General features: G+C 38.5%; 1 protein-coding gene across 7 annotated transcripts in view; it reads left to right on the top strand.

Annotated features, from left to right (window-relative positions):
- LOC117175209 (uncharacterized protein CG43867) overlaps positions 1-24,199 on the top strand; it is a 629,535-nt gene that overhangs the window by 594,119 nt on the left and 11,217 nt on the right. For all 7 annotated transcript variants that reach the window (XM_033364853.1, XM_033364852.1, XM_033364851.1 and 4 more), the window contains 3 exons: positions 4,618-4,857; positions 4,932-5,065; positions 5,138-5,267. In XM_033364853.1, the coding sequence (XP_033220744.1) occupies positions 4,618-4,857; positions 4,932-5,065; positions 5,138-5,267 (504 nt within the window). The remainder of the gene's footprint in view (positions 1-4,617; positions 4,858-4,931; positions 5,066-5,137; positions 5,268-24,199) is intronic.

Below are 24,199 nucleotides of genomic sequence, written 5' to 3'. Positions count from 1 at the left end.
TTCTGAAAAACTGCAGCCAATCCCAGCGAAATCGCGGTAAAATTTCAGCCATAACCACGTCTCACGACCGTGAGATATGTGGTTACAGTCTGTAACGAAATCAATACGACGATCCGGAAAAAGTCTCGTGCATCCCGGGGGCACCGATCAACCCAAGGACTACTGACTTCTGCATTTTTCCTGCAAGTATTTTAGCATATTGCTGACACGCAGGGATGCTTTGCAGATTAAAATTAAAATTATTTCTTGATAAAAAGATCCTACTCTTTCTACACTTCATTGGGAATCGAACCACAAAACTTCTGACTTCCTGTCAGGTGCTTTTCCAATTATGCTATTAGAGGGATCAGAATAAGAACTCTTAATTCAAGAAAATAACGCCCATTTTTAGCTAGGTTTTAATGGTACAAGTAATTACTAGGTGGAAAATAATAATTCCAATTAAAATTAAAATTATTTCTTGAAAAAAGATCCTACTCCTTCTTCACTCCATTGGGAATCAAACCACAACACTTCTGATTTTCAGGCTATTAACCAATGGAAGCTTGGCATCTCCAAGAGCACCGATGATAAGGACGGTTAGTTTGATAGAATATTTCGGGTACAATCGTTGCAACTCCCTTCTAAGTTCTCTATACTTGTCTTTCTTTTCATTCTCCTTGGCTATGATGTCTTTATCAGCTGAAGCCGTAAACTCGATAACGAACATGGTCCGATTCTCGAAGTCAAGAAGAACTATGAAAGGCCTCGAGTATGCTACAGAAAGAATGAGAGGAGCGATATTAAGCTTAATGTCTTAAGAGTGACAGAGATGGTAATAAAGCACTCTTAGTGCCGCATTGTGCCTTTGGATCTAAGTTGTACCAGCATGAGTTGGACAACTAGATAGTATATGTGCTAAGTACTCGGGGTGTGCATGGTACGCCCCGCAGCTATCACCCGGAATGCCTTGGCTCAAAATGTAGCGACGGTATGTTGAGGTGGAAACAACACCGTCCTGACATGCCAAAATGAAACCCTCCGTGCCAGACTTTAATCCGGGTGATTTCAGGAAAGCAAAAGTTAGCTCGCACGACATTGACTGATCCTCCACATTTCTGAGGAAGATGCCGTGCATCCTCTTATCGAGGAGCTTTTTACGAAAAGTTTTCTCTTGTGCTTTCTTAATCCGGGCTTTCAGGAGTGAGTGCTCGAGATAGATAACATTTTAAGCATTTTGATCACCCCTAATACTGAAGTTAAGTCCGTGTGTTTCAGCAGTCTCCTCCGCTGCTTTGTACAGAAACGCTACTTTGCCCACTTTTTCGTGCTTCCTGGCCATTTTAAAAAAGAGTCTCTTCCATTTGCAACTCTATTTGCTGTACCCAGAATAATCCTCTTGTGAAGACATTCAAGATTCAATATACTTAGACTACCTTGATGGCGTGAGATGTAGAGTCGCGGAACAGAAGGCTTAAGATGCATGCTTTTACTCGTATCAGCTTCGGAGAGTATCCTTTATAGATGTCACTTCCTGAATGCGGCACTTTGGGACGCCCAGGTATGGTTAAGTCTGTTTAGCGCGAAGGTGTTGCATAGCGCTTCTATCGACGAGCTCAGGCTCTTCAGGGATGTCACTAAGTGTTCCTTGCTTCAAATAAACCTTGGCGCATTCGTCTAACCCAAATTCCATTCCTATTTCCTTAGTATATCGTTCGACAATCCCTAGAGCTAGATGTAGTTGCTCTTTTTTTTAGCATAGATCTTAAGAGCGTCCATGTGAAGTACATGAGTGACCTTGTAATTTCGATTTGCAGGCTTGCCGCAAAAGTACCCGTCGAAATGGCGAAGTGCTAGAGAAAGTGGCAACAATGCGAGGCAAAAGAGGAGTGGTCTCATGGTGTCGCCCTGAAAGAAACCTCTGTGAAAGGTGACCTTGTTAGTTGTCAAACGATTTCTTCCAGATGAGATAGTAAATCTGGTATTCCAAAGCGGAATCAATCTCTCTATGCACCTCACGATTTGAGGATGAACCTTTAAGCTTTTCAAAAGACAGATGATAAGTCTATGGGAGGTCGAATCGAAAGCTTTTCGGTAATCAATGCAGGCCATCGATAGGTCACGCTGGTTGGGCAGCATCTTTGCAGACACATCTATGGATGACCAGTTTCCACCGACATCCTGATACGGCTTTCTTTGAGTCGCGTTGTTCATACATTTTTGCGACACAGGTTCAATTGTCCGAACAATCCTATCATTTAGGATAGCTGTCAATATCTTATAGAGTGTGTTAAGACAAGTGATTGGCCTGTAATTCTTCGGGTCAGCTAAGTTGCCTATTTTCGGCAGGAGTATTGTGCGCCCTTCCAACAACCACTCCGGAATATGGCACTTCCGAATTTAAATATGAGATGAAAATACGGGCCAAATGCTGATGGGTTGAAGGAAACTTCTTCCACCAGAAAGTTTTGATACCAGCTGGTCCCGTCGCGAAATAGTTCTTTATTCCTCTTGATACTTTTTTAACCTCCTAGGTAGTGATGGGTGAACATTCTTCATCATGTGTTATGAGGGCATCACACATGAAGTTATTCATGTTCTCTGAGTCTTCGTCCAGCCTATGCTGCACTTCGTAGACTTCTCTTCAAAATACTCCGACCTCCTGTGGTTTGGGTGAGTAGTCGACAGTAATTGGAGGGCCTTGGAAGAGTCGATATGGGCTATAGAGAAACTGTTGATTTTCTCTGACCCAACTCTCTCTTCGCTCTAGACTTCTCTTAGCGTCAGATAGTATCCATATTCTCTCAGCAATATGCTACCTGATGGTCAGCAGCTTTAACTTGTTAAATATGTGATAACGGTCCGGAGTTCGTGCGCGAAATTTCGAACCTTGGCGGTAATATTTGTGACAGATGTGATCTAGTAAATCATACACTAAATGAGCTAAAGTAGACAAAGTAGGCGTTCCGCTTACATAGCCCCTTTTTTGGAGTAGTTTGGCATGGTTTCGCAGACGTTGATGCAAAAAATGCGATAGCTCTGGGTGTTTCTCGCAAGACAGAGCATGCAGTCATGCCATGTAACCTCGTGTTGGGGCATCACTCGCATCGTAGCACTCCAGCATGTTACGATCTAGTCGCTTCGTTCATCTAAAGGTCCCGAGATTCCGTGGGTCCGTCACATTAAATCCATCTTCATTGGCTCCCTGAAGCGCTAGAGTGGTCGGCATTGTTGGCCGACCCATCGTTTGGCGGCCTGAGCGTTCTGTTGTTTTGAACCGCACTTACTACAACTATATTTGGTGTTGTCATTGTTGTGCCAACGAGAAGCTGGGGAAAGGCATTCGTTCATCCTGGTAGAGTCTCGCGTGCAAGGGTAAGGCTGCGTACTCTGAGAGGTCGCCCGGTATCCCAGAGTCAGCGTTCTAGACCCCTCACCCAGGTGCCATTCAGCTTTCTTCATGGTTTTCACACCTCCGCTTGGGGATTAATTCTTTCGGGACCACCCCTGGACAATTTTCTGCGACAGCATGCCGGGACGTTGTCATTTTTATCTTAGTATGCCATGACCGCATTAATAGAAAAGAATTTTCTAGCGATATATCTCTATAGACATAATGCGACCCTAAGAATGCTTAACTACCATCTTTGTCGCTCATATGTTGTTGGCCACGACCCTGCTGTGCCAAACAGTCTGAGAGAGATACAGTCAGTGTCCCAAACGGGAAGTGCCAACTTTTTTGGAACTACCAATTTCAGGTAGAAGTCTCCATTGCATTAGCTAGGTCCAATATCGTTCTTCAAGACTTCGAGAAGCGAACTATATTCGTGATCGAATTCTCGGCTCTCTTCTCCGTACTCTTTAGGGTACAAAATTATAATTGGTTCGTAACCTCAAAGCGATACCTGCGTGATACAATTATGCTAAGGCACTTGCGAGAGGCAGAAAGCTGTAATCCTTGTGTCGCTCCGTTTCCTCAAAACACACAAAGTTTCCGCTAAACTGTCGTTCTTATGTTGTCGTGCCCTGTGGCTACTCACATTAGGGTTGTGAAACGTGGCCATAGGTGTGATTTACTGCGATTATACTTGGAGCAGATGCCAGTTTCATAAATAGCAGTTTCTTCTAGTCAGCCTATGAGGTAGTTGTTTAACCTATTCTTTGAAATATAAATTCTTTGATATTCCAAAATTTCGGCAAATGTTTGCACTGGAATTGAAAAATTTATGAACTTATAAAAATAACAGCTAGATGAGGATGAAAAATAAAATTATTTCTATATTACCTGATGAAAAATTAATTCAAAATGATAGAAGTCTGTGGTCGTTGTAAAAAATATTTTAAGAAGGTGAAAACATTTTTTAAATCAAATTTTCTGTGTTGGAGGCCTTAAAAACTCAATAGTTCTTATATCCTTATATTGCTAATGTGCGTCGATAAATAGTGTCTTAATTTTATTAAAATCTTTAAAAACTGAATTACGAAAAATGGTTCCTTATTCAGTTGTTATTTTCATGTCTTAATTTCCATTTCCAAGCAACTTGTAACTAGTTTTAATTAGCCACACTTGCATAGTCAGGGTATAAATGTTTATACATTTGCTACATTTTTTAAACTCATACTATTATATGTTCCCAGCTTTGTGATATCATCTCCAAATGGGAAACTGCTTTAAGAGAAAAGGGATCCGGAAAATTTGAAAATACGAGAGTGATTCAATTGACGTACAAATCAAGATGTTATTGGCGTCATGCGGCTAAAATGGAAACAGATAAAGAAAGACTATTACTCTGTTATCAAGTCAACCAACAAGTCGTGCAAGGAAAGTTTCCACTAAATCGTGAATTAGCGTTTGAACTAGCAGCATTGATGGCTCAAGTATTAAAATTTGATTTTACGATTATGATTTATAATAATTATGTTTCATTTAGTAACTAATACTAATATTGTAGATCGATTTGGGCGAATTTAACGTGGAGAAGGTACGGGGAAGCGGGCAAGGAAGTGGAAATCACATAGTTCTGCAATCACTAGATAAGTTTTATCCTCTTAGGTATCGGTCCAATATAACATGTGCGCAACTGCGGTTAGTTCAAGAACATATGAAGTATTTCAAATCATAAAACATACAAATAAAAAATTTTTTTTTTATTTTCAGAGAATTACAGGAAAAGTTACAAGAAAAATGGATCTCTCTTAGAGGACGTAGTGTTTCGGACTGTATTCGAATATACCTAACGTGTACGAGAAAATGGCCTTTTTTCGGTGCAACATTATATGAAGCTAAGGTAGGAAGTTGAAAGTATAAATATAAATTTTAAAAAGTTTTAATTTAAAAATCAAAATAATTTCTTTAAAAGTTCTCTGTGAGTTTGCAGAAACTGTTTGTTCAATAGCAATAATTATTATCAATTTGTAACATTTACTTTCAGCAATGAAAGATGGTACTAAATTCGTATGAAAACATTCTTTAAAAGGCCGAATTTTTCTAAAGTCTAAACAAGCATCTGAATTTTTAATTTTTGTTACTTATTTTTAAGGACCCCTCTTCTGTAATTTTATTATTAGTCCTTCTGTTAAGGTTCATTTTTCATATTAATTGTGTGCTTCGTATCCTGAAAAATTTGTGTAGCTAGACAAAATCCAAGCTTTCATTCAAAATGAGGAACAGAAGTCTTTTATAGGATAATATTTTTACCAAATAATCTGAAGGCAATTATACCGCTTTTTGCTATAAAATAAACTGAAACGTTTTCTATTTGTCTCTTTTTGTGAATTATATACGGCTAAATGTGGAACAGGAAGCAAGTTTCGCGACTTAAAAGTAATACCTTAATAATAAATTAAAAAACTAGCTATTTTAGATATTTTAAAATTGATTTAGTTAGGGCTTGTGTCCAATAGCCTTATGTGAATAAAAAACACTTCTATTGCAATATTCGTATTTGTCCATTTACAATTAATACCGACATTACCACTTTGACTTAGAAGTATCTTTAATGAGTTGATTGCTCTCAGAATTCTGTATAAAGTGAGCCAAGGGTAAAGCCAATTTGTCTATTTTTTAAGCATAAATTTCCAATACAGTGTAAATTTTAATGTTTTCTTAAATTTTTAATACCTTCCGAAATAAATAATATTTTTTAATGTTCTTGGTCTATTTTGAAGCTATTTTTTTGCTATATAATAGCAGCTTATGCGTATTAAGCTTAATCAGCTAAATCATATTTCTTAATATTAACAATATTCATTCAAACAGCGTTTTTTATTAATTTCGGAGTCTCTTCTAGGAAAATTCATGTAATTTGTACTTCTATGTCTACATACGCACACTGAGAAAAGAGATTACTTGTATTCACGAAATATGTTATGACCCAAGTATAATTAGTAAGGTTTCTGTTATTTCAAAAATAAGTCCGAAAGAAACTATTGCAGTTCAACCTGACGAGTGTTTTTGGGTAGAAGAGGAATCTACAAATTGAACTTAACCGTCATCTTTAGTTGACTTTATTATTTTCTGGTGACGTATTCATCCACTATCGTCCGAGAGATGCTATTGCCCAATGCTCAGAGAGCTGAGTAATCGCTTTAAATTTTGGAGGCCAAGGTGAAAAACAATAAATTGGTTCTACAAAATCGTATTGGAAAAACACATATATTCTGAAACCCTCATATTAATTATAGTCATTCGATAACAATGCATTTATAGGTATACCTACTATTATAAGAAAGCAAGGTCAAACATTTTGTAGTGTATCTTTTTACAAATATTTAAAATATTCATGTTAGTGTTAGCAAGGGTGACCAGCCCGTTAGCATGGTTTAATAGCTGCTTCACGATCCATGAGAACCTTGAGAACAGTAAATGATACTTTACTCGACAATCATACACAAAATTATAACAGTGATGAATTCATTGCAATACAATATGAAACTAAAAAAATATTGGACTCACCATATGGCTTTACATGGTTTAATCCTACTTTTAGAGAAGGAAGCAAGAAAGATTTGACCTTTATTACGCCTTTGCTTAATGCTAATTTTTTTCGGATACACACGCGCCCACATAGGTAACATGCGTGAGACGCCTTTCCTACTATCTTTATCTTCTTGTATCGAGGAGACGGCTTTCGCTTCAATTTCAATTGGAAAATGATGAGCAAACCATATGATGTAACGCAAGGTACTGTGGCTACCGATTCGACGGGCGCGTAACTTTTCCCGAATTAACAAAGGATCTTCGGAAATACTACTTACTTGTTCGTAATAAGTAGTTCATATGACTACCTGGAGATTTTTTTAATGATGCTTTTTATCAATTCCATATCGGTGGTTGAAAGTGGGGAATTTTGATGACCAAACTATTTTTTTTATAGATTAGGAAGTATGAAGTTTGGACTTTAGCTTGGCCGCTTAAAATTTTCCTGTCTCAGCAACAATCTCTTCTCTATTGGAAAATTGTATTTCATTTGAACAGCATTGCGCTGAGTTTTCGGTTTGCTTTTTTTCAATTCGCAGTTTCTCAGGTAATAATTTATTTTGAAATTTAATTTCGAAATCTAGTTTTTATTTCCTGAGCAATGAGTGCGGATCTCACCTTTCAATTCATTGATGTAAATTTTTAGTATGTGAGACAGTTGAGTATACACATATATATTGCAACCCTCGAGTTTCAAAAGTTGCCTGTAAGTAGGAAAAAATAGTATCTCCTATGTGATCCCTCTAAAAAGGAAGCATCGCACAGGAGAAACTCCATAGCGCAAACTCCATTAACTCCCTCCTCTACAACGTTACGTAATATCGAGAAAGGAGAGCTGGAAACAGGACTATAAAAAGGGCAACCACAGCCTAAGAATATTCTTCTGGATCTTGTGTCTGAAAAGTACAGGTCGCAGAAGCGAGTCAGTAGAAGAAGCCCAGAGCCTAAACCCTCTCGAAATTGTCCGATAATTAGCTTTTTATGAAGAATAAGATTTCAAGATATTGAAAGCTTATTCGAATTGATTTCTCTCTGTGTTCATTGAACGACTACAGGTAAAATCCTTGTAACTCCTTCATTCGAAACAGAGTGGAGATATTTAGGCTCAATCCCTTACTCCACTATTCGTGCAAGAGAGACTTAGAGATTTCAAAACCTCTATACAATATAGTGACCGTTAGACCGAGTGGCCCGAGACCCTCATTACGCAATCGAACGTCTTAAGTAGCTTCTTTTCTCACCTAGGGATTAGGTCCTGAGCGACAGGCCATATAGAGACAAAAGACTCATAATTATTCATTATATTTAGCTGGGAGTGTCCCCAAGTGACTACGTGCGAGGGCTATAGCCTCATTATACTAATTAAGGGGGACTTGCATGTTGGTGGCGGTAGTGAAAAAGTGTGCAGTGACAGACGGTGAGAAGTTTTGGACAAGGTTTTTGTGGAAGGTGTAAGTGGAGTGTGAGGGTGGAAGTCAAGGAGGTGAGTACGGTTGTGAGAGGTACACTGGGAAAAAGAAATGAAGTTACATTGTAGTTGGGGGGGAGGGATTTGGCTAACTATGGAAAGTGAGGTTAGGTTTGCAAGGCAGCGGGGTAGTTTTGTGTCTAGGTTTTTGGGCATTCATGGCGGGCAAGGGAGGTTCTTGTAGTGATGAGGGATGTTAGGGGTGAGAAAAGGGTGGCTAAAGGGGATGTGAGAGGTGAATTAGGGCAAAGAAATTGAAATTTTAGGGTGGTAAGCGGCAGCAGCCTTAAGTGACATCTGTGGGCGGCAGTGAGTACTTTTGTGTATGGATAGGTTACAGTTACCGACGGACGAGCGGGAGGTGGGCAGCGAGAGTACTGGCAGTGCTGATAGTGAAGTAGACGGGGAGGAAATTTCCAGAGAGACACGGCAGCCAGTTGTGCGTGGCTTGGTGTCAAGTGGCGCGACAAGAAGGGGGAAGAATCGGAGTGGAAGAAGCGATCAGGCAAGGGAGAGAGCACCCAGTGTAAGTGAGGGGGAGGATCTCTTGAAGAGGAAAAAGGAAAGCAAAGAGAGTCCGGAGAAAAGCGCGCTAGAGAGTCCCCTTAAAAAAAGCGTACGAACACGTAGCCCCCCCCCCCTAATGTAGGGGCAGGCAGAGAAGGAGGCTATCGGGGTGCTGATAGGCGAGATCAGAGGGTTAAGAGAGGACGTAAGGGGGGCTTTTGAGCAGATTAAAAGTATGAGGGAGGACCTGTGGGTAAGAGATGAGAGATGGGGAAAGGAAGTAAAAGAGCTGAAGGGGAAAGTAGAAGGATTGCAGAGGGAGTTGGTGTCGGTAAGGAAGGAAAAAGAGGATAAAATAAAGGAGATGGAAGAAGATATTAGGATGTAGAAGGAAAGGGCGGAAAAAGGCTGGCGAAGGTGGAGGGTATGTCGGGAATGGAAGCAGTGGACAGGGGGGAGGGTGAGAAGCAAGGTATTTGGAACAAAGTTGGGATCATGATAGAAGAGAAAGTAGGAGAGCGTAGGAATAAAAAGAAGGAGAGAGCGGATAGGGAAAGGATAAGGGCAAAGGAGTTAAAAATAGGTTAAAGGCAAAGCATGAAAAGTTAGGATGGAGGGGAAAAAGAAGAATGAAGTGGTGGTGGTGGTATTGGAGAGCTGGGAAGGAAAATTGGGGGTAATGCGTAACAAAAATAGGATAAAGGACAATAAGGTTTTTATCGATCAAGATTTGACGAGGAAGGAAAGGGAGGTTCAGAGAATACTAAATGACAGGGCTAGAAAGGAGAGGAGCGAAGAGAGAGCTGTGAAGGTGGGGTATCGGAAAATAAAAATAGACGAGAAAATGTGGGTATGGGACAAAGAGATGGAGATGTTGAAGGAAGTGCAGGGGAATTTGTTTTTGGGGAAGTAGGGGGGTGGGAGTAAAGCAGGGTGGAGGAATGTTAAAGATGTGTTACTGGGACGTAGTAGGGGTAAAGAAGAAAGATGAGGATTTCTGGAGGTATATTCAGGAATTAGATGTGATTGGACTGGTAGAAACGTGGGTAGAGGCTTTAAAGGAGATGATGAAGAGGTTGAGACGTTACTTGACAAGAATAGGTTAGAGTTAAATGAGGAGAAATCAAAGGATATGGTGTTCAGGAAAGGAGGTGGGAGAGATGGGGGAGGGGTGTGGAAGTGTAAGGCAAAAGCGGTACAGAAGGTGAAAGAGATTGTGTACCTTGGCTTCCTGTTTTGAAGAAATGAGGGAGTGGATGGTCATATAAAAGAGAGAGAGAGTGAAAAGGGCAAATCTGGTGATGAGGCAGGTGTGGGGGCTGGGGAAGAGATTGTTCGCAGATGATTTTGAAAGGAGAATCAAATTGTTTGATTCGCTAGCGATGAGTGTCTTATTTTATGGATTCTCCCTTAGTGAAGATATCTCAGAGCGGTCCGAAATCTGGACCATAAATTGTACATTCTATGATGCTGCAAGAGCTTTGGCATATTTAAATTAATGGCTACAACTGACGATGGATCAAAAGACCAAATGACGCATGCATAAACTGAACCAAAAGATTGGATGGGCAAGACAGACTTGTGCCTCTGCAGCATTTCCCCTGTTTTCGTAAAAAATCCACTCAAGCTAGACGAGGTACATACCTGTAAGAGAGAGGTATACAAGATCCCGAAAACGCTGGAGCTGAAAGAAGATACTGATAATATCTTCCGATTTAAGGAGTTATGCGACAACTTTATAACAGCTGAGGAGGAATGTGCAGCAACTACTGTTGAAGAGGCGATAAAAGCATTGAGGAGTATGAAAAACTTTTGCCTGAGCTTGTATATATAAGTATTATTAGAAATCTTGACATTGGAGAGACCTGTACATACCTGGGCGTGTCTTAAAGCCGCATTGAGGACGCAACATCAGCGAAGGAGTGATTCAATGGACGAAGCACGAGCCTAAGGCCTTTAACCTCCCAACATGTAAGATTCACGCCGTTACGGAGGACGCGGGCTTCTGAATTTTAACATCAGAAGTGAGGTAAGTACATTACTTCATCTAGATGGTTCTTTTCTAAAAACTGAAGTAAACAAAGAAGACGTTTAAATATTGCGCCAAGAACTGCTTGACAATAAAATGCACTGAAACTTTGATAGAAATGTAGAAGAACAGTCCTTTTCAAAAGAGAAAACTTTTGCTTTTTTCAAATCATCAGGGCTTAATTCAGGTACAGAGCGTTTCATTTTCGTTTGTCAGGACGCTGTAATTTCATGTCAAGAAGTTTCTAGTGATAGGTGCAGAGCGTATCATGCACATGGTGAGTACCTACAACACATACTATCTGGGTATCTCACGCACGTAGGAACTACGTAACTTATACAGACATAATAGTGCTTTATTACTATCTTTGCCGCTCTTACAGTGTTGGCTGCGAGCAGGCCCTGCCAAACACTCCGGGGGAGATACAGTCCATGTATCTCACATAGTTTTTTAAGACTTCAAGAAACGAACTATAATTGTGATCAAAATCTCGGCGCTGTCCGACTACAACACCACTGCTAAAGAGAATGATAAGGAGGACAAATATCAAGATATCAAAACGAAGCTTCAATGACTGTACCCAAAATATTCGGATAAAGTAATTGTCCTTGTGATCTGTGCTTCTAGAGGTGCGAAGCTATCACTGGTTCGTAACTTTAAAGTCATAACAGTGTGCCAAAAATATGCGAAGGCACTTGCGAGATGTATGTAAAAAGCTGTCATCCTTGGATTGCTTCGTGTCCTCAAGACACGCGAGGGTTTCGCCAGCCTGTTGTTGTGATTTCATCGTGCTCTGTGACCACCCATTTTATGGTCATGAGACGTGGCCATAAATGTGATTTAGCGTGGTTCTATTGGGAGCTGGTTTCATTTTTAGGTGATGTCTGGTCTTAGTCTTAGTCACGTGGCACTTCTCTTATTTAAGTGGTGGTGGCCTGGTGGTAGTGTTTCTCATTTCAACTCCGCTGATATGGAGTTCGCATCTTTTGTCAAGAAATTGTTATTTACACCATTTACCCTTGAACTGCGCACTGGTTCTCAGATAGCCTACGAGCTTAACGATTTTTCTCCGATCGTATACGGTTCTTTTCTTCAAATTGTTAAATTATCACCGGGGCTTTGGAGATATTTTTTCTTATTTTGTACTGTTTCTACGTCACTCATTATTTCTTTGTAACCAAAAATATCTGAAGTTGTATTTTGAAGTGTGTAGTTTAAAGGTTAAAAAGTCCGAATTCCATTAGGCAGAATTCTGTCGCTATAATCTGTAATTGAAGCACACATTAAATCATCTCAGAAAGTTCCCACATTTCCCGTTTTCTTTGCTTTCCATGATTTTTTCGCTTTGAAAACATCCACGTTTCACTCAGAACCACAATAGAAAGAATGAGTTCCCGTGGTTCCAGTCTTCCCAAAACGATGATAGAAAAATTGATTAATTCATCATTATTATTAATTAACCATTATTAATAATTATCAATTTAATAATAATAAATTCATTTAATTTGAATAATATATCGAATTTTTAATTTGGTACAAAAATGTCTGGCCAAAAGATTCAAACTCACAACAGCGGAGTTGCAAACAGAACGTTAGCACCAGGCCATCGCCACTCAGTAACAGTCGTGCCACAGCCGTGACACGTGTTGTATGTAATTTGATAATCCTACAAATCATCCTTGCACGACCTCCATTTGAATTTCAAATCTGAGGCCTGAAAAATTACATCCGATGCCAGTAAAATCGCGATAAAATTTCAACCACAACCAGGTCTCACGATCGTGAGATAGGTGGTTAGTGTCTGTAATTGAATCAATACGTTGATTCGGCCTGTTTCATTTGCGACTCTATGTGCTGACCCAGAATAATCCTGTTGTGAAGAAATTCAAGATTCAATATTCCGCGACCACCTTGACGGCGTCAGATGTAGAGTCGCGGAACAGAAGAGTTAAGATGGACGCTTTTATTCATGTGCATAACCTTTCGTATTCCGATATCAAGGGATCTGATCTCGTTCTTCGTCCATGGAACAACTCCAAATGAATAGAGTACTATCGGGACGGCAAGCATGTTCTTTGCAGATACTTTGTTCAGAAGACCAACTTTGCCAAATGAGACGTTCGTATCTGCTTCGGAGAGTATCCTTTATAGATGCTATTTCCTGAATGCGGCACTGTGGCACGAACAGGTATGTATAAGTCTCTCCAGCGCGAAGGTGTCGCATAGCGCTTCTATCGACGAACCCATTGTCTTCAGGAATGCCATTAAGTTTTCCTCGCTTAAAATAAACCGTGGCGCATTTGGAGAACGAAAATTCCATTCCCGTTTCCTTAGTATATCGTTCGACAATCCCTAGAGCTAGATGCAGTTGCTCTTTGTTTTTAGCTTAGATCTTAAGATCGTCCATGTAAAATACATTAGTGACCTTGTTATTTTGATCAGCAGGTTTGCTGCAAAAGTACCCGTTGGAATGACGATGTGCTAGAAATAGTGGCAATAATGTCAGGCAAAAGAGGAGTGGACTCATGGCTGGTAGGGTAGTATCTTTGCAGACACATGTATTGATGAGCAGGTTCTTGGCTCTTCCGACTTTCAATATCAAGTAAAAATACAGGCCAAATACTGATGGGTTGAAGAAACCTCTTCCACCAGAAGGATTTGATACCACCTGGTCCCGGCGCGGAATATTTCTTCATCCCTTTTAATACTTTTGTCACCTCCTGGGTAGTAATGGATGGGTATTCTTCATCAGGTGATATGAGGGCATCATACAGCTCGTTTAAGCTATTTATGGTCTCTGAGTCTTCGTCCAGTCTATGCTGCACTTCGTAGACTTCTCTTCAAAATACTTCGACCTCCTCTGGTGTGGGTGGGTGTTCGACAGTAACTGGAGGGTCTTGGAAGAGTCGAGATGGGTCAGAGAGAAAGTGTTGATTTTCTCTTGCGCACCTCTGCCTCCGCTCTAGACTTCTCTTAGCGTCAGATAGTATCCGTATTCTCTCAAAAATATGCTGCCTAATGGTCAGCAGCTTTGACTTGTTAAGTGTGCCATAACGGGTCCGGAGTTCGCGCGCGAACTTTCGAACCTTGGCGGTGAACTTCCTACTAGATGTGATGTAGTCAATCACACACTGAATGCGGGAGGCGTATTGTCTTGTCCAGCCTATATTTATGGAGAGTTGATGCGTTCGTCTTTTGGTCTTATGGTCAACCGTTGGTTTTGTTTTACGGTTCGCGTCGGCCGAAGTTCTAGCTGCATTATACATACAAGAATTGATAGTCAAAGTTCGGATTTGTCGGAAAAATGTCCACGAAGCTCTTTATCGATTTCAGCCAGATCTTTAGGCTTGAGAGAAATATGGGTGTTGATGTTTCTCCGGGTCATAAAGCATCGCTCTTCCTCTATGGGATGCCTGCTTGCGGTTGGTCTTAGTGTCGCCTCACTTTCTCTGTTGCCGGCTTGTTCTGGCTGTGGTAAAGTAAGCGTTCTAATTACATAGCCCCTTTTTTGGAGCATTTCGGCATGGTTTCGCAGACGTTGATGCGAAAAATGCGATAGCTCTGCGTGTTTCTCGCAGCACAGAGCATGCAGTCGTGCTACGTAACCCCGTTCAGGAGCTGTACTCGCATCGTAGCACTCTAGCAAGAAGCGATCTAGTCGCCCCATTCACCTAAAGGTTCACAACAAAGATTGACAATAACGGAATACAACAATAATGCGTTGCGCTATTTCTTTTTAGCCAGGAGATAATGGGGTTCTAAAATAATAGGTTACCTAATAGTACTATCAAAAAATGTTCTAAATTATAAATAGGAAAAGTTCTCAAAATTAAAAAAAAGTTGACAAAAGTTCCTAAAGGGGTTCTCAAAACTGAGTTTCAATGAGATTACTCATAAGACACTAAAGAAATTCTAGAATGAGTACGAAAAAGGGTTTTCAGGGCTATAAATAGAGTTTTACAAACTAGCACTGCTTAGGGGTTCCTGAAATTTAAAAAGAAAAAGGTTCGAGAACGTCTTAAATAAACTATATCGAGTATAATACAGAAATTTCAGAAATTTTGAAGGAATTCTTGACAGGTTTATTGGAATGATGGTACATAAAATTCTGCGGGTAAAGAACATTTTTAACGAAATTACTATATATAATTTGTGGAGATCAAGCATATTTCAGATAATATAATAGTAAGTGATATTTTAGGGATCAAAAATATTTCTAACGAAATTACGACAAATTATATTATGGGGATGAATAATGTTGCAAATAAAATTACGTTAGACGACATTGCGGGGATAAGGAAAATTTTAAATTAAATTACGATTAATCACATATTGAGGATCAAGAATATTTCTAATAAAACTATGGTAAATAATATTATGGGGTTCAGAAATATTCCAAATTAAATAACTGCAAATAACATTGTAGGTTTTTTTCCACATTGTGGTAGTTTTCTAAATTTGGATCCCTGTGGCAAATTCTTGGGTCCCTAACAAAGTAAACTTGGGGTCGCAGAGTTAAAAATAATTTTCGACACTTTAGACACTATTTAAAACATCGAGGAATTCTAATTTATTTTCGGATTCCTGACATAGTAAAGTTTGATTCATTGAGTTAAAAAAAGTAGTAATTTCTGGCATTTTCTGGAATTAAATAAAATATATATGTGAATGGGTGGCCTTACAATTTGGGTTCCATAATATTAATTCCTGAATCCCTAATTCACAAGTATGGGTTCAACTAATAAATTGGGACACTGACAACATGATACTTTTTTGGAATCCCTAATTTACAAACATAGGATCAACTCATAAATTAGTGTTTCGAAAACATGATACTTTTTTTGGAATCCCTAATTTACAAACATGGGGTCACTGACTTATAGTTAATTTTTGGCGTATTCGGCATTCCAGGCGGTTTTATGATATTCTAAACGCACATGTTAATTTTTCCCGCACTGATAAAAAGGTAAATGATGATTTAAGTAAGGATTAAATTCACTGCATGAACTACAATAATAAGAGAAAACCATTGACAAGGCTTAGCTAAACCATTTATAAAGAATGTAGATCCTACCTTAACCTGGGTTCGGGGGACGGCAACACGTGTTCACACTTTGAATGCGCAGACGCCAAGAGTGCGATTTTGGCGTTTACCTAACTATTACACAACGCGAGGAATCACATAATTTAGGGGAAAGGCACAACTTAATTTTCATAATTCACAACGGTGGAGAGGAAGAAAGCCAACGAGATCCGTTTCTTATTCGTTCATCCTATCGTCCCGTCCTTCCTTCTTTAGTCCTTATCAACAGCCGTCGAGCGTGGGAGAGATTCCGAGCTGCTTCCTTTCAGTGGGGGTCGAGAGGTAAGAGTCGTTCCCTCGTTGTGAGGATCGGCTGTATTCCGGTGCTTAGGTGGACGATCAGGAGCCCCTAATTCTTATTAAAGATGCGAAGTAGGCTTTTCCAATGCTCCCGATAAAGAGAAAAAACAAAAAAAAAACGACATCAAAGCCATGAAACGTCTGTTCATAACCAGAATAGTTTTTAGGCGAGATTACCTATCCCTTCATAGAATTTAGGTGATAACTGCCTCGGTTCATCTTCACCAGGAACGAGCCTTGGATCTCAGATGACCAAAAGAAATAATCCGTTCTATCCTTTATAAGTAGACTAAGCCAATCTACTCTGGATGTCAGAAGGATTAGCGATAAAAGTTATCCGGAAGTTTACGTGGGGACTTGAGATGTGAAGATCTGCAAAAGACGAAGGTGGGGTTGGATCTCATCGATCATTTGCGTCGATGATGCAACTCTACGTGGCTTTTGCTCAAAACCGCGGAATTAAAAAAAATGTTTAACAAAACACAAAAATAAAATAAAACAATAATAGCTTAAAAATAAAATAAAAGAGAACGGAGAAGTGCCGAATCTAATTACTCTTTGTGTGAACACGAGAGCTTTTAATAAGAAGAACTTTACATAATCAGAATTTTGTGAGTTGCAGAAAATCTGCAACATCACAAGGTCCCGAGATTCCGTCGATCCATCGCATTGAATCCATCTTCATTGGCTCCCCCAGCTCTAGAGTGGTCGGCATTGTTGGCCGACCCATTGTCGGGAGCCCTGCGCGTTCTGTTGTTTTTAACCGTACTTACTACAACTATGTTTTGTGTTGTTATTGTTGTTCCCACGAGAAGCTAGATAAAGGGGTTCGTTCATCCTTGTAGAGCCCCACATGCAAGTATAAAGTTGTGCACTCGGAGACGTTGCCCGGTATCCCAGTGTCACCGTTCTAGACACCCCACCCAGGTGCAATTGAGCCGTCGCGTCGGCACGGATTTCACACCACCGCTTGGGGATTATTTCCTTCGGGACCACCTTTGGACAATTGTCCGCGACTGCAGGAAGGGTGTGGGTAAATTTCATGTTTCCATTTCAAGGTACGTGTTTTCAATGTTCTATTCTAACCGTAAGAGATGTCACGGTTAAATCGTTTGGAACCACACTAGAGATTCTCCTTCAACCTGTCACCAACGGAAGCTCAAGAATACTAGTATTAAGGCACAAAATCGATTGTAACCAGTGTGATGTTAGCGTGAATAGGTAAAATATATTGATCATAATCTCGTAATGTGTTTGGCGAGTTTTAACAATTGCATTTTAGATTTTTAACCCGTTTTCACAAGTAAGCTCATCCAATAGAATTTTAGAAAAGTTAAAGACGATTTTATCAGGATATAATAATCAATACGCTCGGTAAGAAAAATTGTATAGATCCTAGGCTTATGAGCCTCGGTGGCTTAGTTGGTTAGACACTCGAACTTCACCTCAGAGCTCCGGGGTTCGATCCCTGAGCCGGTACCTCTAGAAATTTTTCAATGTACCTTTACCGAGGTTCTGGTGGTTCGGAATCGACCTTAAGCTGTAGGTCCCCCCATCGTGTACTTGACTGCAACCTAGTCCGTCAATGATGGGGTAAAAACCAGGCCTTGTCCAATATGTCTGAGCAGACTGCTCTCATCAGATCACTTGATTACATTATAAAAATGCGTCTGTGACTGATGATATATACCGGGATAGCCCCGTGGAAAAATGATCAAAAAAAAAAATCCAACTCTAACCAAAAATGCCTTCGACATGTTGGGCAGTATAAGCCTGTGAGAACATTTCAACATTGAAATGTTTTTATAATAATAAAAATAATAATAATAAAGGTGGTCGAGATATGGAGGAATGTGAATCATGCATCCATTCATCCCATTGTGATTTCGGCTACAGGCAATGTGCACGCAAGATGCACTGAACATCTTGAACATTTAGGAGTCAGTAGGTTATTGGCAGCAGCTCAGAAGGCGGTTTTATTAAACACCTGTCGCATTGTAAGAAACTTTCTTGATCAAACATCACCATCATCATCAAACATCGTATTAAATTATTTGAATTAAGTTATAACATTCTAATCTCATCAGTCACTTGATTTAGTCCGTGGCTATGATGTATCACCGGGTTTACCCGAGTAAAAGTTTGATAAAAACACATAATAATAAAGGTGGTCGAGTATACATCAGCGACATTGCCTGTCCACATAAGCGAAATTTGCAGTCAACCTATACAACCAGGATAGATAAGCATAGCGAGTTAAGGCATGAAGTAATGACCATGTGGAGGAATATGAATTATGCATCTATTTATCCTATTGTGATTTCGACTACAGGCAATGTGCACGCAAGATGCACTGAATATCTTGAACATTTAGGAGTCAGTAGGGTATTGGTAGCAGCTCAGAAGGCGGTTTTATTAAATACCTGTCGCATTGTAAGAAAATGCGTTGACCATCAGGAAGCAAGCGACTAGAAACCTGTGGAGTAGCAAATGGTAGCTCTAACCAAATAGCCAGAGGCGACTGTTGTCACCTCCAACGCTTGCGGCCGCTGTTCAAGTATAACAGTTGTACACTACGAACTTCAAACTACACACTGCTCCTAATTTTGTACCTAAAACATCCTTGCAAAGAATTTCAAACCTTTGATTAAATTAACTAATAAAATCTTCATCTCATCAGTCACTTAAATTATTCAGTGGCTATGATAAAAAACCGGGTTTATCCGAGTAAAAGTTTGAAATGAAATAATCAGAATAATTTAAGTGGCACCGTATAAAATGGAATTTATAGGCGGACAAATAACAGTCCAAGAAAGTGTAAACTCTGAAAATGGGCAAAACGGACAATGTAAGGATAGAAATAGTGTAAGCGAAATCAACGGGACGAATGAAATATCCCGTAATAATTATGTAAACAAGTGAACTCGTTGTTTAGAACAAAGTGTTGAAAATGACGGTGTATCAAACAGTCACGATGACTCTCGAAATGCTCAAGTCTCGTTTTGGTAGAAAGTAATGGGATAGAGGCAGATTTGGCGCGAAATGATTTTAAAAGATCTGTCCGACGTGTGGGCACATTCCCACCGCGTGATGCTCACAAGTTCTTAGAGCGCCTAGGGCCTAGGGTCCTAGGTCTTTGGGCTTGATAATGTGTTTACCTTAGGCTTCGCGCTCAGTCCTTGTAATGCCCTCACATATCATTAAAATCACGATATCTCTGGAACCAGAAGAGTCTCCATTAATTGTTTTAATGTAAAGCAATTCAGTATGTATTCTAATTTAGCAAAAAGTAAAAGGGAAGAATCTTGCGAAAATATAAATCAATAATTTTTTTGGACTTCCTTTCGAATACAATTTAACCATCGTTTCTAGAAATGTCGACAATTGAATAAAATCAAACACAAAATTTCAGTCTGGCGTAGCTCCCATAATTTAATTTTCTTGAGTTTTTGGTCCCAAAATGTATCTTATATAGCACTATATTTTGACAAATTTTCATTATATTTGAACGAAAACTTGCAGATTTTGATATTCCTGGCGTTCACTGCCCCAATAACCTTTGAAACTAATTCTGGAAAAAATGTACACAATGTTTTTAAAATGTAATTCAGATACCCATTTAAAAACAGCACAAACATTTATAAACTTATATAATTGTAAGAGAGATATGTTGAATATAAATAAACTTTTAATTCACAAATTATAGCTAATATTTAATTATATAACCTTGAAGTAAATAATAAATTTGTGTACCAAATTGAAACAAGTTAAAATTCAATCTGGATGTAATTTACTATTGTAAAAAAATGAATCAGTTAATAATTAATTATTCAGTTTACAAGAGAAAAGGTATTAAACTTTTATTTGCATTAAAACATTCAACTAATGTCCACATAATAATTTTCTTTAAATTGGTCTTTGTTTTTCTATACATTTAATTTATTAATAACCCTCTAAAGTAATTGAAACACGAATTGATTCACGGAAGCGCGTGATTTTAGAGCTACAATTTTTACGTGCCTTAATCTCTCAGATTCTGTTATCTAAAACCATAGAATTCGAGACCTGAGAGCAAAGGGGCGCGGCTTAGTACCTGAAACTTCAAGATCTATGCTTTAAAAGCAATAAATTTAAATTACTTAAATAGAAAAATTTAGATTCAATCTTTATTTAAATTCAAAGATTCACCTCATGCTTATTTTATATTTTTGATTGCCTTTTTCGTTTTTGAAAATTTAATTTATCAGTAACCTATTATAGTAATTTCAGAAAAACCTAAAATACATTCATATAAAATTTTAGCAATTAAATTCAGATACTTGAAGTGAATAATCAATTCATATACCTAATTCAAAAGTTAACATTAAATCTTATCGTAATTTAAAAGTGCGAAAAAAATTAATCAAATAATAATGAAGTAATCAGTTCAAAAAATAAGAAGCATTTCACTATAATTGTATTTAAAACATTCAAATATTTTTTACTCTATACATTTTTCAGCTGTCATTTCTGAAAATTTGATTCGTTAATAACCTTTCAAACTAATGCCAGAAAATGAAGTTTTTAATAAAATAAATGATTAATTAATTAAAAAGTTTTCAATGTACAAAACTTGAAATTGCATTTCGAAATATTTAATTTAATAATAAGGTTTTCGAGAAGTCTATATCCCAGCAATTAAAAAAAGCTTAGAACCGCTTATGTGCCAGAAGCAGCATGGCTTTCTGCCTAAACGATCTACTATAACGAATCTAGTTTCTTTTACTCAGTACGTATCCGAGGTACTAGCGAAGCACGATCAGGTTGATGCTATCTACATAGATTTTTCGAAGACCTTCGATAAGGTCAGTCATGACATGCTAATTAAGAGCTTGGCTTGTTGGAAATTCCACATATCTTTATTGCTACAATGAAATCTTTCTAAAAAAACAGAAAACATGTTGTTCAATACGCTGGTATCTTCGCAGGTAACACCAAAATCTTTTTTAAAAAAATCAACTATTAGAGATTGTGTTAAACTACAAGAAAAATTGAACAAATTTTGTAAATGGTGTTTAGATAACGAGTTCCTTATTAACTACGAAAAATGTAAAGTCATAACATTCTCACGTTCAGAGGATATTATAGAATTTGATTACCAGCTGGAAAGTACTAGGTTAAGTAAAGTAGCCACTATTAATGACTTAGGTATTGTACTCAGTTCTGATCTAAAATATGCTACACATATTACTGCAACGGTAAATTCGACATCGAAAACTCTAGGTTTCTTAAACAGATCTTGTAAATTTCTTAATAAGAACAATACCATGGTCACATTGTTTATCTCTCTAGTCAGATCAAAGCGGGAATATGGCTCTATCATATAGGAACCACATCAAAAGTATGATCTAAATGCACTTAAAAAATTCAAAAAAGATTTTTTAAATTATTGTTCTTCAAAAAGGAAGGGTACTGTCCAGAAATAGGCAGTGATTATCTGCAATTATGTAATAAATTTAATCTCTTCACGCTAGAAGAACGTTACAATTACATGCTACTAATGTTTGCGTATAAAATTATTAGAAACTTTGTAGATTGTCAATATCTTTTTAAAAAGATTCAACACTAATTTCGAACTCCGGCATTTAATTCTAGACCAAAAGAATTATTCTACATGCCAACAACTAATAACATCCTGATTAGAAATTCACCTATTTTCTTGATGTACACTATCATCAATGACTGTGTTCTTTATACTGCGAGAAATGCTAACATTATTTTCAATCAATAAAAATTAATAATAATCTTGAAAAACTAAATGCAAACCATTACTACTTGATATACTTATAATTTTCAAAATTGATTCAGATAGTTATTTACAACGTCGCAACCAAGTAAAAAAATGAACCAGTCTGTCCATAAAATTTAAATAATTTTTACTTTATATTCTATTTTTAATTCGAACTTTAATCTCTGAAAACGTTATTTATGAATAAACTTTTAAACTAATTCCAGAGAATGTAAATTTTAATAGAATCCGTCCATAATAAATTTATCAGTTCACAAGCTAAAACGCATTAAACAATTGCTTGAATGTTTCGAACCTTGAAACAATTTTTAAATTATATTTTTTTCATTTTAAATTGCAATATCATATATTTAATACATCTATTATATAGATAAACATTATTTTTTGGCCTTCTGACCATAAAAAATTGCCGTATGTCGCACGTATGTCGCTATTTTCTAGCTTTGCCTCGCTTTGTCAGCCTCTGCCTCCGCTGCTAACACCTAATACTTATATACTTTTTACAATATCTACCATTTTCCTACACCTACATCCTCTACTATTTACAAACTTTCCTTATCCATTCCTCTTCCTCCATCCTTCTCTTCTTGAACATCTTACCCAAAACCCCCTTCACCCATGCTACTGCCCCTTTATCCCCTCTTTCATGAAACAATGCATCCATGCTGATCCTACTCCTTTACATCTCTTCACACTCCTCCAACCAGTGTTCCCATTTTTCATCCCCCTTGCCGCACAATTCACAAATTCTCTTCTCTCTAGAAAGACAGAACCTATTATAATCCTCCATATATCCACATCTAATTCTCACCATAAGTTCCTGACTCCCTAGCTCTCCTTTCTCACACAAATATTGTGTTCTCTCCCTTTGCATAATCCCCACATAGTCCCCGTTAATTACTGACTCTCTTTTCATCTTCTCCCCTGCCTTCTTCTCTCTTTCCATACTGTTTCTCTTGACCACCTCATATGCTCTCCTTCCTACCTCGTTCATCCTTCTCACTTCATCTATTTGCAGTCGATTCGTTCTAAAATACCTTTCCCTTTTGAATTCCATCTTCCCACTCATACGTCTGTTCTCCTTCTCCCATAAAAACTCCCAAACCAGCTTACTTCCCCCCTATTTAAAAAATTTCGACTCATATTTACGCGCTTGACTCCCCGTTATAATCCCTAAACTCATTATTCCTGTCTTCCCCCTGAACATATAGTTCAGCGTATTCCTTTCCAACCCCAATGTCAACTTTACATACCTCTCCTGTATCCTATTTACCTCCTCATTTACCTTCCACCCACACCCGCCTCATCACCATATTTTCCCTTCTTATTCTCTCTTTTATATGACTATCCACTCCCTCATTCATCTGAGACAGGAAGCCCAGGTACACAAACTTATTTCCATAAAGTTTTTTTGTCTAAGTATCTTCTTAACCTTTTAATCAACTCCTTTAAAGCCTTTTCTCTGTTTGCTAGCAACACTATGTGATCTGCGTATGCAACTGGCTAATCCTGACTCCTCTTACCCTAACTCCTCCTACCACTCCGGCCGCTAGCTTACTTTCCATATCCGCGATTAATATTACAAAAAGCTTTGGGCTAAGTGGACACCCTTGCCTCGACCCCTTATTATTACGAAAGTAATGCCGAGGAGGGAAATAGAAAAATGGAGTGCCGAGAAGAAGATGAGGACACAATAAAAGTTGAAATTCCTTTAAGGGTTAAAATTCGAGCTTTATTACCACTTACATAATTGTAACCGGTGGGCAGATCGGAACCCGGTATTTCCCGTCAGAGTAATGAAAGTTTGGGTTGAACATCCAAGCGACAGGTTAATGTGGGAGGTAAGACGTTGTAGTTCATAGGTTCTGCAGGAGGCAGTCCAGAGAGGGATCGAGAGTACCCCCATACAAGGCAAGTTAGAGGGTGGGCTAGTCTTAGAGACGAGCGAACGAGCAAGACTGACAACGGTACGTTCCGTCGCCCATAACTTTGGGACTCGTCGAGGGGTTCCGGCCAATCTAGGATGTGGTCAAGCAACCCTTTCTTACCGGGCCGTACCTAGCTCC

Source organism: Belonocnema kinseyi, chromosome 6 (assembly GCF_010883055.1).
Source record: "Belonocnema kinseyi isolate 2016_QV_RU_SX_M_011 chromosome 6, B_treatae_v1, whole genome shotgun sequence".
NCBI classification, from domain to species: Eukaryota; Metazoa; Arthropoda; class Insecta; order Hymenoptera; family Cynipidae; genus Belonocnema; species Belonocnema kinseyi.
Note: the sequence above shows the minus strand (reverse complement) of the source record. Positions and strands in the feature narration are given on the sequence as shown.